General features: G+C 42.3%; 1 protein-coding gene across 3 annotated transcripts in view; it reads left to right on the top strand.

Annotated features, from left to right (window-relative positions):
- The window catches only part of PPEF1 (protein phosphatase with EF-hand domain 1), a 122,090-nt gene that overhangs the window by 16,597 nt on the left and 91,436 nt on the right, over positions 1 to 14,057 (top strand). For all 3 annotated transcript variants that reach the window (XM_044235449.1, XM_044235451.1, XM_044235450.1), the window contains 2 exons: positions 1,512 to 1,613; positions 8,419 to 8,585. In XM_044235449.1, the coding sequence (XP_044091384.1) occupies positions 8,513 to 8,585 (73 nt within the window). In that variant the 5' untranslated portion in view covers positions 1,512 to 1,613; positions 8,419 to 8,512. The remainder of the gene's footprint in view (positions 1 to 1,511; positions 1,614 to 8,418; positions 8,586 to 14,057) is intronic.

Here is a 14,057-nt window from a genome sequence, read left to right as displayed (position 1 = left end):
TGTAAGAGGACAAATTACAGAGCACTTTGCAAGAGCTCTATAATTGGACGCATACGTGGCTTTGAGAGCCAGGGCACAGAGCGCCTAACTCCCCTTTGGTGGTTTAAGAAAAGTTTCACACAGAGGAGGTGACATTTGAACAACCAAATCTAGACATAGCCATCATTTAACCACTGTGGACTGAACAGGCATTTGGCCAGAAACAGCCACAAAGCGACATTGTCCACTATTTGTCTCCGAGCCTGGGTAATGACACTATCGTTTGCACAGTGGATGGCAGCCTCACCAGGCCCTAGTCTTGGAGCGCCTGCCATGGAAACCTGTATGGTTGTACTGCCTCGTAATGAGGCCCTCTGATCATATTTAATATGCTAATGGGAGTACAGAAGCCCAGAGCTGCCTTTCCAGTTATTTTTTAAAGTGACTCCATTAGCTTTAATCGTGAGCTAGGCGACCACTTCCTTGGATCTCCTGTGGCTCTCAAGTGCAGAAAGGAACGGCTAGAGAGCAGCCTGGGCGGGGTTAGCATATGATTTTGGCCCAAGTCCTTTCATTCCGAGCTTGCAATGCAGAAGGCCAGGAAGCGGGAAAACACACCGGCTGGCCAGCCAGGCAGGACTGGGGAGGAGAACGACTGTGGGCGCCGCTGCCGTGGGTTTGAGCCTCCAGGAGCAAGATTACCCCGGAGGCCCTCGAAAGATGTTGGAACCCAGGCTGGCGGCACCCGCCCTGATACCGGCTCCCTCCTCTTCCTTCTCAAACTCAGCAAGATCATGGGGCGCACTCTCAGTTTCCTACCCATCACGGGGGGCAGGGGAATCTGTCTCCCCCTGATGGGTTCCCCACCATGCAGCTAATGGAACAGCTGGAGGAATACCCCCGCAGCCCAGCACCTGGGGCCGCGCCCTTCCCCTCGGGCCTTTTGGAGTCGCAAGGAGGAATGTGTAGCATGCCCCCTTCTCCTAGCCACACGCACGTGGCTGCCGTGTTGCCTAAAAACCAGCCTCGGTGGACCTCCAGGATGAACCACAGAATGCTCTTCTGCCCTTATTTAGAAAAATTCACCATGTGTTTTGTATCGAGGCAGATTATTTATGCCAACAGCAGCCTATTGGTCTGGCCCTGCCTGTCCAGGCCCAGGGCCCCTTGAAAGCAGTCATGTGACCACAACCCATTGCTTGAGCTTGTCCCTGTCCCTTGATCTCCGAGCTGATGGGAATGCGGCAGGGCCAGGCCAGACAGCTGGGGCTCCCAGCCCAACTCGGCCTCTCCTGGATCTGTTGACTCTGGGCCCCTCTTCCAGGCTGAAAGGCAAAGCCCCCAAGGCCCGCTGGAATTATTTCTTTGTGTGTGTGCATGTGTATTTCTTTCTTGATTTCTTTAAGCAAGAGTTCTCCCTGCAGAGAGCTGCGAGGACTTGGGATGTGGAGCGTGTGCATGCATGCCTGCTTGCATGTGTGTTCAGGGGGTGTGCTCCAGAGACAGCTGGAATTGTACCGCTTTTCTTTCAGACGTCTGCATCCCTCATAAAGAAGGTTTTTCCCTTATTCTGGGGTCTCTTGAAACACCTGGGGTGAGGAAAACCCTCCACATCAGCCAAGCAGAAGAAAGAGGTAATATGTTTGCTTGTCCTTAGGTATTTTGAGCAAGCGGAAGTCTACCATATAAATATCGATTGTGTAGTGATGGCATAGGAAACGTGCACACCTTAAAGTTTATTTTATGGCTTTGCAATTTCTCAGAGTGATGTTTTTCTCAGAGATTCTGATTCCAAATCAGCTGTCCTCATCTTAGAAAGGGGTACAGATGACTTTGCCGTTTGAAGGATTGCGGCCTATTTCAAAGGAACTTGACATTTGGAAAAACTCTGTGGTCACTTGGGTGAGAACTAGAAATGAGGGAAGAGATACTTGGAGAAACCCTTCAAAGCCCATGACGCAACTTCATGTTCAGAAGTCTTCCCGTAGCCCCCTTGGCCTATTGCTATCTTGGAAGATCACTGGGTTTCCGTCTCTCTTTAGGAAAGGGAAACCGAATTCCTTGAAATGTTCAAGAATTCTCTTTAGTGATTTGGGGCTTCAGACTGGATCTGAGACCAAGATGTAGCCAACCTTATTGTGGACATTTTTGTTCTCTAACCATTGACCAGAACAGGTCTTCGGGGCTGCCGCTGCTCAGCTGTGCCACGGGGTACCATATTTAATTTCTGAGTCTCAGTTCTTCATCTATAACACGGGAGTGACGGACCCACCTTAAAAGTTTGCGTGAAGATTAGCTGGAGAAAGAGAAACATAGAGCAACCACTGGGCTGGGTAAACAGTAGTCCCTTAATAAGAAGTAGTGATTTTAGCTATTATGATTATTACTGGCGTAGTGTTCTTTCAGATCTTAGTGCTCTCTGAGGAAGAGAGTTCATTTCTTATGAATCTGCAATTATCCCAGAAGGAGTAGACCTCGTAGGGTTTTAGCCTCCGGAGGTCCCAGACCATGCATTCGGAAGGAAGAGATCTGAGCAAACACAATCTCGTTTCAACACTTGACCATGGTGGGCCCCCGCCCGTGCATGGCCCCTCCTCCCTCATTCAGCTAAGAGGAATTGCTTTTTGTTCAAGCTGGTTCTTTGCACCGCTGAACTCCTCAGTAGTCCTCAGTACAAGCCGGTCAGGTAGGCGCTATTATCCCATTAAGAGAAAACGGAGGCACAGAGGAATTTATGTTAATTAGTTAACTAATTCATTTTTATTTATTTATATAAGTAGGCTCCACACCCAGCGTAGGGCTTGAACGCACCACCCTGAGATCAAGACTCGCATGCTCTACTGACTTCAGCCAGCAGATAGCCCCAGTTTCTTTGATTTCTAAACCCCAGGCCCCACTGAGCCATCATTAGGCTGTTAAGAACAACACATGTTCTGGAGATGCTTTACCTCAAAAGGGTCCCCTGCTAGGCTGTTTGGGAAGTGGTGGACACTCCGGCTTTTTTCTCAGAAATTCCTATTAGAGACGCATAGTAACGTGTTGAAGGCTCTAAGGAATCTTGCCGTCAAGAAATCTGTTTCACCCGACTTCTCCTCAACTTATTCGACTGTGGGGCCTTTTTTGCCTCGTGCCTAGAATCATATAGCACGGAGAACTACTCTTCCACAGACACACTGTGGAAAACCTGGAACCCGGCCAAGCTGCCTCTTGATGACCATCCTGTCAGATACAGATAACCTTCAGATGCCTTCTGGTAGTCAGTGGCGTTTCTCCTTCTTTTTAGTCTTTCATCTGATGAGAGCCGGCAAGAGTCACCGGGTCTGTCTCACAGACACATTTAAGACCCCAGCCACAAGGGTACGAACGAGGAAAGGCTACAGTGTTCTTCTGGAAACGGAGTGCTGGAACGGGCCTCTCTAGTGCCATCCACCAGGGACTCCTCTGCCCCACTCTGTGCCCCTTAGTCATCTTTGGCCACCGACACCAGGCTATAGAACCCCTGTTTTGATGACCACCACAGAGAACACAGCAAGGAGAGCCTCAAGAGGCATCTGTCCTCCATGCGTCCCACCTTGGGCGGTGGGAGTGTGTTGCCCCTTGAACGACACTGGGTCCTGGATTTGGGTTCCTCAGGGCCAGAGCTGGAGGAGGAATTTCTCATAAAAGGCAGCATCTCTGAGGAAGGCTGAGTTTTCAGCATGGTAAACTGCCCAAGCCCCATCTCGAATGCCAGAGGCAGAATCAAGGCCCAGGTAGCTGAGCGGGGGCGTGGGAGTCCAATAAGACTGTAGTCTGGAATGAAATGAAGAACAAATAACAGCTTGGGGAGGCAGGGCTAGCACTTGGAGGGTGCTTGATGGCTGAGGTTTAGCTTGGCTCCAAGGGCCATCATTTGTTCATTCCATGTATTTTCACCTTGGGAAGTGAACAGTGGGCAGCATGAAAAGAGCTGGACCTCAAACCGTCGGGCCCTTCAGTGGCCCCCCAGCCCCCACGCACAGTAAAAACCTTCCAGCAGAAGCCGGAGAAACCTTTTCTTTTTCAGATTAGAAGTGAGCGCCAATGATGAGTCACTGTTTCATGTTTGTGCTTTAAAACCATCCTTGACATATAAATATTGGTAGGGGCAGCCTCCCCGGGCAAATTTCAAGCTGTTTTTTTGCTAAGAGCCACCTTTTCAGTGTCCATATCGCTGAGGATGCGTCCTTGGGTCCTTGTGAACCCTGAAGAAGCTCTCCACCTCTTGAGCCACAGGACCCCTTTCAGGCCCTAGGGTATCATTTCTCCGGAGACTTCTTTGGCACACTAAGTGCTTTTCTAATGCTGACAGAGGGCTGGAAATGCAAGGAGCTTCGATTTTTCTCAATAATGGAAAATCCCCCGATCATTTTTATCAGCCTTGCAGCCAGCTGGAGATGTCCTCAAAGGTACATGCGCTGCTTACAAACTTGTTTTCCTCTCTGGCTTTGAGTGGGTGATGGCAGTGTACTTTGGGCTCTGTGTGGGAGTATTAAGTGGCCCCTGGCCTCACCCAGATCTTGTTTTGGTGAGCATTAAAATAGTTCTTTTGGTTTGTTTGTTTTACCTGTTACCCGAAGGAGAAAAACAGTTGAAGAATAACTTGCTTAATACTTATTTAGTAGTGTAAAAATTTCAACAGCAAATCTTTTCCTAATAACGAAAGAATTCCGGAACAATTCTCAGTTTTTCTCCATTGTGATTTTAAAATCCTCTTTAAAAATGAATCTGTAAGTACTACCCATTTTCTGGTTTAATAAAAGGCTTTTGTATAATGAAATAGCAGGCATCTGTGCACCAAGTCATGGACTAATACTGGCTTTTAGCATTTTTTTTTTTTAAGATTGTATTTATTTATTTATTTATCTGAGAGAGAGAGAGAGTGAGCGAGAGTGCACAAGTGAGTGAGCATGAGCAGGGGTAGGAGCAAAGAAGGAAGGAGAAGGAGAGAAAGAATCTGTCCAGCAGACTCTGCACCGAGCATGGAGCCCAACGCAGGGCTCAACTCCACAACCCTGAGATTATGACGTGAGTGAAATCAAGAGTCAGATGCTCAACCGACTGAGCCACCCAGAGCCCCAGCAATTAATTTTTTTTAAAGATTTTATCTATTTATTTGACAGACAGAGATCACAGGTAGGCAGAGAGGCAGGCAGAGAGAGGAGGAAGCAGGCTCCCTGCTGAGCAGAGAGCCTGATGCGGGACTCGATCCCAGGACCCTGGGACCATGACCTGAGCCCAAGGCAGAGGCTTTAACACACTGAGCCACCCAGGTGCCCCACTAAATAAAATCTTTAAAAAGAGAACGAAGGACACTAGCTTAGGAAGCTCCATTAATGCATTTAGCATTTATCAAACACCTGCTATGTGAAAGGCACTGTGAAGGTGCCAGAGATTCAAGGAGTATTTAGAAAGAAAGATACCCTTGGAGCTTACAGTCTAACAGAAATATACTCAAGTTTGATTCTTTTTAGTTCCTAGTGAATTTTTTACATGAAATTTGCTTGTGTAATTAACTCAGGGGTGGCTGAGAACCAAATGCTTTTGGAGAGATATTGCTTTATTTTCTTTTATTTTTTTCTGGAAAAGATTGAAATGTCTCACTTCTTTTTTTCTTTTTTAAAAGATTTTTATTTATTTATTTGACAGACAGAGATCACAAGTAGGCAGAGAGGCAGGCAGAGAGAGAGAGAGAGGGAAGCAGGGTCCCCGCTGAGCAGAGAACCCGATGCGGGACTCGATCCCAGGACCCCGAGATCGTGACCCGAGCCAAAGGCAGCAGCTTAACCCACTGAGCCACCCAGGCGCCCCAAGAGTCTTCATTTTTTAGTAACCTCCCCTGGTGAATCTGATGGTGCTCGTCAGAGAGCACTGATCTAGACGCGTGCAGAAAGTCACCAGGAGGAGGTGAATGACTTTGAAGGGTAATGAAGGACCCCAGCGGGTGTATTCTCAGAGGTGCTACAGATAACCTATAAGAAATTGCTGAGTACAGGGACGCCAGGGTGGCTCAGGAGCATCTGAGTAGGTTTCACTTGGGTGGTGGTGTCGGGGTCACGAGATGCGGCCCCAGTCTACTCTTCTGCTTGGTATTCTCTCTCCCTCTGCCTCTCCCCCTCCCTTCCTCTCTCTCTCTCCCCCAGCCCTGTTTCTAAATAAATGGATAGAATCTTAAAAAAAAAAAAAAAGACATTTCTGAGTAGAGAGAGAAGGCAGGTGATAGGTAAATACTGCCCAGATTTCAAAAATGAGAAAAGAAGAGAGGCCAGAAACCACTGCTTTATAAGCCTGACATGACCTTTGGAAAAATTCTGTTCCAAACAGATGGAGTCAGAGCCTGCAGAGGAAAATGTGATGATCCTTAGGTGTCATCATGGGTTTGCTCAAACACTGTCACTATTAAAGACTGTCGAATGTGGCTACACGTTAGAATCATCTGGGGAGTTCTTAAAAATCTTGATACCCAACCCCCCACCCCGTACCAGTTACATCAAAATCTCTGGGGATGGGATCCAGGCCTCAGTCTCCCTTAATGCAGTGCTGGCTGAGCACTGGGAGTTTTAAAAGCTCCCCCGGCTATGGTAAGAGGCAACAAGGTTTGATAACCAATTTCTCTATACGACTTTAGGTAAGTTGCTTGACTTCTTGTACTTTGTGTAAATTCCAGGCAATTTTAAAGGTCTCTCTCACCTTTCAACTTTTGTGATTCTGTTATTAAAAGTCTTGCCCAACTGATTTCCTCCTTTTTTCCCTCCTTCTGTCCTCCTCTCCTTCTTCATTTTCTTCTGAGGGCTGGGATAGTCAAGGTGTTAATGGATGTATATTAATTTCATGAAAATATTTAGCAAAATTTCCCAGGATGTTATGACAGGTGGATTTACTACCTAGCTGCACAAATATGCTGAGAGTGTGAATGAAAGGGCCCTGTAGTGACCCTGGAGAATGGGTTGGAATGGAAGGCTCCAGGGGCTATTGTGCCCTCGGAGCTGACCTTGTCAACATTTTTTACCCATTATGTAGGTGAGAAAGATATGATAGAGATGCCTGTCAAATTTGGAGATAACTCGCCATTTAGGAGGGTTAATTCATACCATACATAAAAGAATCAGGTCTAGCTCTGATCAAAATATCTGTTTATTAAGGTTATTATTGTTTGAATGGTATTTCCATAATTCAGATATTTTGCTCATTTTATTTTTTCTCTTTCTTTAGTTGAGTCATAGTTTTGAGGCTTTTAGTGTACTGCTAATGGAGAAACGACCCTACCAAAACGACACTTTGGTAGCGTCCAAAGTCAGTTGTTCTCTGACTTTGTTCCTATCATGAAATGCAAATAGATTAGATCAGGCTGATTTGGAGCAATACAAAATAAAGGAAACATCACTCCCAAAGCCATGAGGTAGAATACTAAAATCCAGTTTAGCAGTTTCAATCAGTGAGTGTGAGGATAGACCTGGGAGGGGAGGTTGTCTCAGAAACACATAGACAGCTTATTTAAAAAGGGCCCACTGGGGGTGCCTGGGTGGCTTAGTGGGTTGAGCCTCTGCCTTCGGCTCGGGTCATGATCCCAGAGTCCTGGGATCAAGCCTGGCATCGGGCTCTCTGCTCAGCAGGGAGCCTGCTTCCTCCTCTCTCTCTGCCTGCCTCTCTGCCTACTTGTGATCTCTGTCAGATAAAGAAAAAATCTTAAAAAAAAAAAAAAAAGGCCTACTGGACTCTTGATCTCAGGTTGTAAGGTCAAGCCCTCTTTGGGCATAGAGTTTACTGAAAAAAAAAAAGGAAGAAAATAATACAAACAAACAAACAAACAGGGCACTTGGCCCCCTCCCCCCATTGTGGCACCCTAGTCTGGGGGGTGGGGGGAAGGCCTGAAGCCTCCTTTATAAAAACAAGCTCTCCAGCTGATTCTGAGAAATAGTGTTGAGGAACTCACTTCGATTTGAATTTTGGCAGAGTTGTTCAAACATGTTGTTTTGTCATAGTCTGTCTCCAATCTGTGTTTTTAAAAGCCTAGATAGATTTAATTATTTTGTGCTTACAGCCCAAACAGTTAACTTCTATCAGGTCCACCATATCCCATTCCCTGTGTTTCCATTAGAAAATCCTACGCTCTTACATTTCTGTTTTCCTTTCCGTTTTCAATGCTTTATTTTATACAGCATTTATACAGACCTTGATCTAACCTTGACATGGGGAAAAGATAATTTACGTGTAGCAGAAAAAGCAATCTATAGCTGCTCGGCGGCTGCTGCTGTGTTCTGGAAAATGAACCGCATTAGATTATGTCTGATCACTTTCCACATCACATGATGAACAGCAGTTGAGAAGAAGCATAAAACGAATCCTGCTCAGCAGCCCTTAGATACCTTGCTGTTAACGGGTGCTTTCCTCCCCCACTCCCGCCTGTGTCTTCCTCATCAGGATCTATGCCTGAGGTGGATCAGCTAGGAGGGGCTCCTCGCAGCATAAAGGGAGGCACTTTTCACACTCTGTTTCGGAATGAGAAGTTCAATTCATGAGCACACATGATTTAGAAGACATGGGCTGTGGGACTTCGTCTTCAACGAAAGACAGGAAATCTGAAAAAGGTGAGTGCCAGTGGGAGGTGGGGGGTGCCCGTTTTCTAGACCGGCCAAGAGAGAGTGAGCCAGCTTCGCCCTCTCCCCTTTCCCGGGGAAGTCACTCGCTTCTCCAGCCGCCCCGTGCGCTTGTGCACAAGGTGCCATCCCTCCAGCTGAAGGCTGAATGTTGGCAGAACGCGGGAAACTACCTTTAGGAAGATGTGGCTTTGAATTTAGGATGTACCATAAAGTATTCTCTAAGAAAGAGCTTATGTTTGATTTGATTTCAGCTGAGAATGTACAGTATAAAAATGTGAATTTCAAACCCAGTGGCAGGGAATAAGAAAGCCTCTGGAAATTTCTTTCTGTTTATTCAATATGCTTATAAGTAGCTATATCCAAACCTCTGTGGCGTTTAGCAGCATCATTGACTTTTTATTAGATTTTATAACTCAGTGATCAGATTGTTTTTTACAGCTATTCAACACAGAACTTTATGAGATTTGCCCCCACATTTTTAGACTGTTCCAGGTAGAATTTGGGAAACTCAAGATCATCGGCTTCTGAAAAAGTGTGTTGTTTTTAAATTCCACAACCCCCATATAATTAGAGGCTTAAATATTTCCTTGTTTATTTCGTCCTGAAGTTCTTTCTCATACCTACTGAAATCGAGCTACAACTCACTTGAGTGTTTAAGAGACAGAGTCTCCACAAGCTGATAAAAATAAAAATAAACTGGGCTGATTATGTGAATAATTATCTCTTAAACCTCCTTCTTTTCGTATCTAGCTTATGGATAATTTTCCCATATTCTACTCCACATCTTGTTTTCGGAAGTGCACTCAGGCTTAAGATGGACAGTTAGGGTGCAGGGTATTCTATACTAATTAGCGTGTGATGTTTTCTCTTGGGAATCAAGTGCCATTCCACCTCCCAGCTGACTGATGCTGGTAAGTTAGCAAAGCTCATCTCCCACTTTGGAGACACAGGAAAGATGCACTAACTCTTTCAAATCTGTAAATCTTTCCAAAGCTCCAACTGAGCTAATTCCATGGTAATAATTTATTATAAAAGAGAAAAGGGAGTAATATTCTTTTTATATCTAGGATTATCCAAGATTCTTTAAATTTAGCCAAATTTCTCAGGTTACCAAAAAAAAAAAAAAGGCCACACCCAACTTGTAAAAGTAAAGTTTCTCTTTTTGAAATATTTCTCAACTTTTAAAATGTTGCAAGTAAATGGAAATATTGCCTTAGATTTGGGGATGGATTTTTCTTTTAATTTACCAAGGTGAAATGCACGTAGCACAAAATTTATCATTGTAGAGGGAAGTTTTCAGTGACATTTTGTTCATTCAGAAAGTTGTATAACCACCCCTTCTAGTCCAGTTCCAAACATTTCCATCACTCCAAAGCAAAACCCCTTAGCTATTAGGCAGTTTCTCCCGATTTCCCTCTCCTTTCAGCCCCTGGCCACTGCCAGTGTTGTGTTCTATCTCTGTGAATTTGTCCATTCTGGATGGAATAGGTAAATAGGTAAATGAAATCATGTACAATGTAACCCCTGCCTCCTTTCACTTAACATGTTTTTGGGGTTCATGCATGTTATAGCATCTATCATACTTCATTCCTTTTCAGGGCTGAATAGTATTCCCTTGTGGGTATAGACCACATTTTATTTATCGATTCATTTGGTGACGGACATTTGAGTTGTTTCCACCTGTTCAACTACTGGGAATAGTGCTGCTATGAACATGGGCATATGTGTACTTGTTTAGAATTCCCATCTTCAATTCTTTAGGGATGTATATACACCTAGGACTGAAATTGCCTGGTCATATGGCAATTCTTTGTTTAACTCTTTGAGGAAATGCCACCTCTTTTCCTGGATCACTTTCTTAAAAGAGCAGTTTTATGGAGCTATTCACCGGTTTAAACCATAAAATTCATTGGTTTTTAGAATATTCACAGAGCTGTAAAACCATCACCACTAGCAATTTTAGAACATTTTCACATCCCTCCCCCAAACCATTAGCAATGACTCCCCTACCCATTACCTCCCCAGCCCTAGGCAATCACTAATCTACTTTCTGTCTCTACAGATATGGGCTTTTCCGGACATTTCATATCAATGTAATCAAGGCCACATGGAGTCTTTTCTGCCTGAATTCTTTCATTCAGCATAATGTTTTGAAAGTTCATTTTGTAACATGAATCAGAATTTCATTCCTTTTCATCTCTAAATAGTATTCTATTGTAGGAATATGCCACGTCGTATTCATTTATTCATCAATTGATGGACATTTGGGTTGTTTCTACTTTTTTACTATTGTGAACCATGCTACTATGAACATTCATGTATGCATTAGAGTGTAAACACATATTTTTGGTGCTCTTGGGTATATACCTAGAAGTATAATTGCTGTGTCATATGGTAGCTCAGTGTTTAACATTTTGAGAAACTACAGTTTTCCCAAGTGCCTGCACCATTCTTCATTTTCACCAGCAGTGTGTGATGGTTCCATTTTTTCCACATCCTTCATAACACTTGTTATTGTCTGTCCTTTTGATTACACCCATCCTGTTGGGTAAGAAATCGTAGTTCATTTAGGGTTTTCATTTGCATTTCCCTAATGACTAATGATATTGAGCGTTTTGTCCTGTGTGTATTAGCCATTTGCAGATCTTTGGAAAAATGTCTATTCAGATCACCTGTCTATTTTTAGTTATTCATTTTTATATTATTTTGTTGTGAGAATTTCCTTTATATATTCCAGTTACAAGTTCTTGATCAAATATATAATTTGCAAATGTTTTCTTTCTTTTAGAGGGCTGTTTTCTCACTTTCTTGATGGTGTCCTTTGAAGCAGAAAGGTTTTTAATTTTGATGAAGTCCAATTTATTTTTTCTTGGTTGCTTATACTTTTGGCATCATGCCAAAGAATCCATTGCCCAAACCAAGATTATTTATGGCTATGTTTTTTTTCTAAAACTTTTGTATTTTTAACTCTTACATTTAGGTTTTTGATTCATTTTGTGTTAGTTTTTGTATATGGTATGAGGAACAAAATTATTCTTTGCACCTGGACATCCAGTCATTCCAGTACCATTTGTTAAAAAGACTATTCTTTCTCCATTGAATGGTCTTGGCACTCTTATCAAAAATCAGTTGACTTGGGACGCCTGGGTGGCTCAGTGGGTTAAGCCTCTGCCTTTGGCTTAGGTCATGATCTCAGGGTCCTGGGATGGAGCCTGTGCATTGGGCTCTCTGCTAAGCAGGGAGCCTGCTTCTCCTTCTCTCTCTGCCAGCCTCTCTGCCTACTTGTGATCTCTCTCTCTCTCTGTCAAATAAATAAATACAATCTTTAAAAAAAATTTAAAAAATCAATTGGCTACAGATATGAAGGTTTTTATTTCTGAACCCTGAATTTTATTCCATTGATCTATAGGTCTATCCTTATGCCACACTGTCTTGATGACTGTATTTTATAGAAAGTTTTGAAATTGGGAGTCTGAGTCCTTCAACTTTGTTTCTCTTTTGCGAGATTGTTTTGGCCTCCTGATTCCCTTGTATTTCCATATGAATTTTAGGATCAGTTTCTCAGTTTCTCAGAAGAAGCCATCTGGAATGTTGATGAGGATTGCACTGAATCTGTAGATCCATTTGGGGAATATTGCCAGTTTAACCGTTAAATGATCTGATCCATGAATATGGAATGTCTTCCCAGTTGTTTAGGTCTTTAATTTCTTTCAACAGGGTTTTGTAGCATTCAGAATTTAAGTTATACCCTTCTTTTGTTAAATTTACTCTAAGTATTTTCATTGTTTTTAATACTGTTAAAAATGGAATTATTTTCTTAATTTCATTTTTGGATTGCTCATTGCAAGTGTATAGAAAACAACTGATCGCTGTATATTGATCTTGTATCCCTGTACTTTGGTTGATTCTTTAGGATTTTCTGTTTACAAACTATGTCACCTGCTAATATAGTTTTACTTCTTCCTTTCTATTCTATACCTTTTATTTCATTTTCTTGCATAGTTATCCTGATAGACCTCTCTTTGTGTTGAATAGAGAAATTAATGAATACACATCCTTGTCTTGTTCCTGATCATAGGGAGAAGACATTCAATCTTTCACCTTTAGTTTGATATTAGCTGTGGTTTTTTCCAAGATGCCCTTTATCAGGTTGAGGAAATTAATTCCTATTCCTAGTTTATCAGTTTTTTGTTTTTTTTAAATTAAGAAGTGGTAGGGCGCCTGGGTGGCTTGGTGGGTCAAGCCCTCTGCCTTCAGCTCAGGTCATGATCCCAGGATCCTGGGATTGAGCCCCGAGTCAGGCTCCCCACTCATTAGGGAATCTGTTTCTCCCTCTCCCTCTGCCCTTCCCCCCAACTTGCGTGTTCTCTCTCTCTCAAATAAATTATATCTTAAAAAAAAAAGAAGGGGTGTTTAATTTTGTTAGATGCTTTCTCTGCATGTATTGAAATGATCATGTAGTTTTTGCCCTTTATTCTATGATAAGTTAATTGAATTTCAGATGTTCAATCAACTTGGCATTCCTGGGATAAATTCCTCTTGGTCGTGGGGTATAATATTTTTTATATGTTGCTGGATTCAGTTTGTTAGAGCTTTGTTTTAGATTTTCGCATCTGTATTCATAAGAGATACTGGTCTATAGTTTTCACGCGATGTGTTTGTGTGGTTTTGCTATCAGGGTAATACTAGGTTCATAGAATGAGTTGCAAAGTCTTTTCTTTCACATTTTAGAAGAGTTTGTGAAGAATTGGTATTCTTTAGATGTTTGGTAGAATTCATCAGTGAAGCTGAACATGGGCCTATCTTTGTGGGTAGTTTTTTGATTACTTATTCTACTTTTGTTATAGGTCTATTCAGAGTTTCTGTTTCTTCTTGATTCATTTTTAGTAGTTCGTGTGCTTCTAGGAATTTGCCTATTTCATCTAAGCTATTTAATGTATTAGCATATTCTTGTTAGAATATTCCCTTATAGTTCTATTTATTCTTCCACCATCTCTTGTTGAATATGTCAATGTTTATTATGATTTCATCATAATAAACCTGCTGAAAACTGAAGCAATGTTATTTACTTACATTTATGTAAGTAAATAAAGTTTTTCTCATTTAGAAATATTGCAAGATACAGTTTTTTTAAGAAAGTTTTTCCCATTTAGAAATATTGTAAAATATAGAAAAGCAGTTGGAAATAATATTCATCACTTCTACTACCCAGTATGTCTACCCGGACAATAACTGTTAACATTTTGGTAATTTCTTTCTTTCTTTCTTTCTTTTTTTTTTTTTTTTTGTATAGTATAGATTTCTGATCATCCTAAATATTAATTTCTTGTAGCCTCACTTTTGGCACTAAGACATTATTATATAAACATTTCTCAAGGTGTTATAAATGCTTTGTAAATAGCATTTTAACCATTACTAAACATTTTACTTAATGGATAGACCGTCATAGTCTTAATTATT

The sequence above is a fragment of the Neovison vison genome, chromosome X (genome assembly GCF_020171115.1).
Source record: "Neovison vison isolate M4711 chromosome X, ASM_NN_V1, whole genome shotgun sequence".
Taxonomy (NCBI): Eukaryota; Metazoa; Chordata; class Mammalia; order Carnivora; family Mustelidae; genus Neogale; species Neogale vison.
Note: the sequence above shows the minus strand (reverse complement) of the source record. Positions and strands in the feature narration are given on the sequence as shown.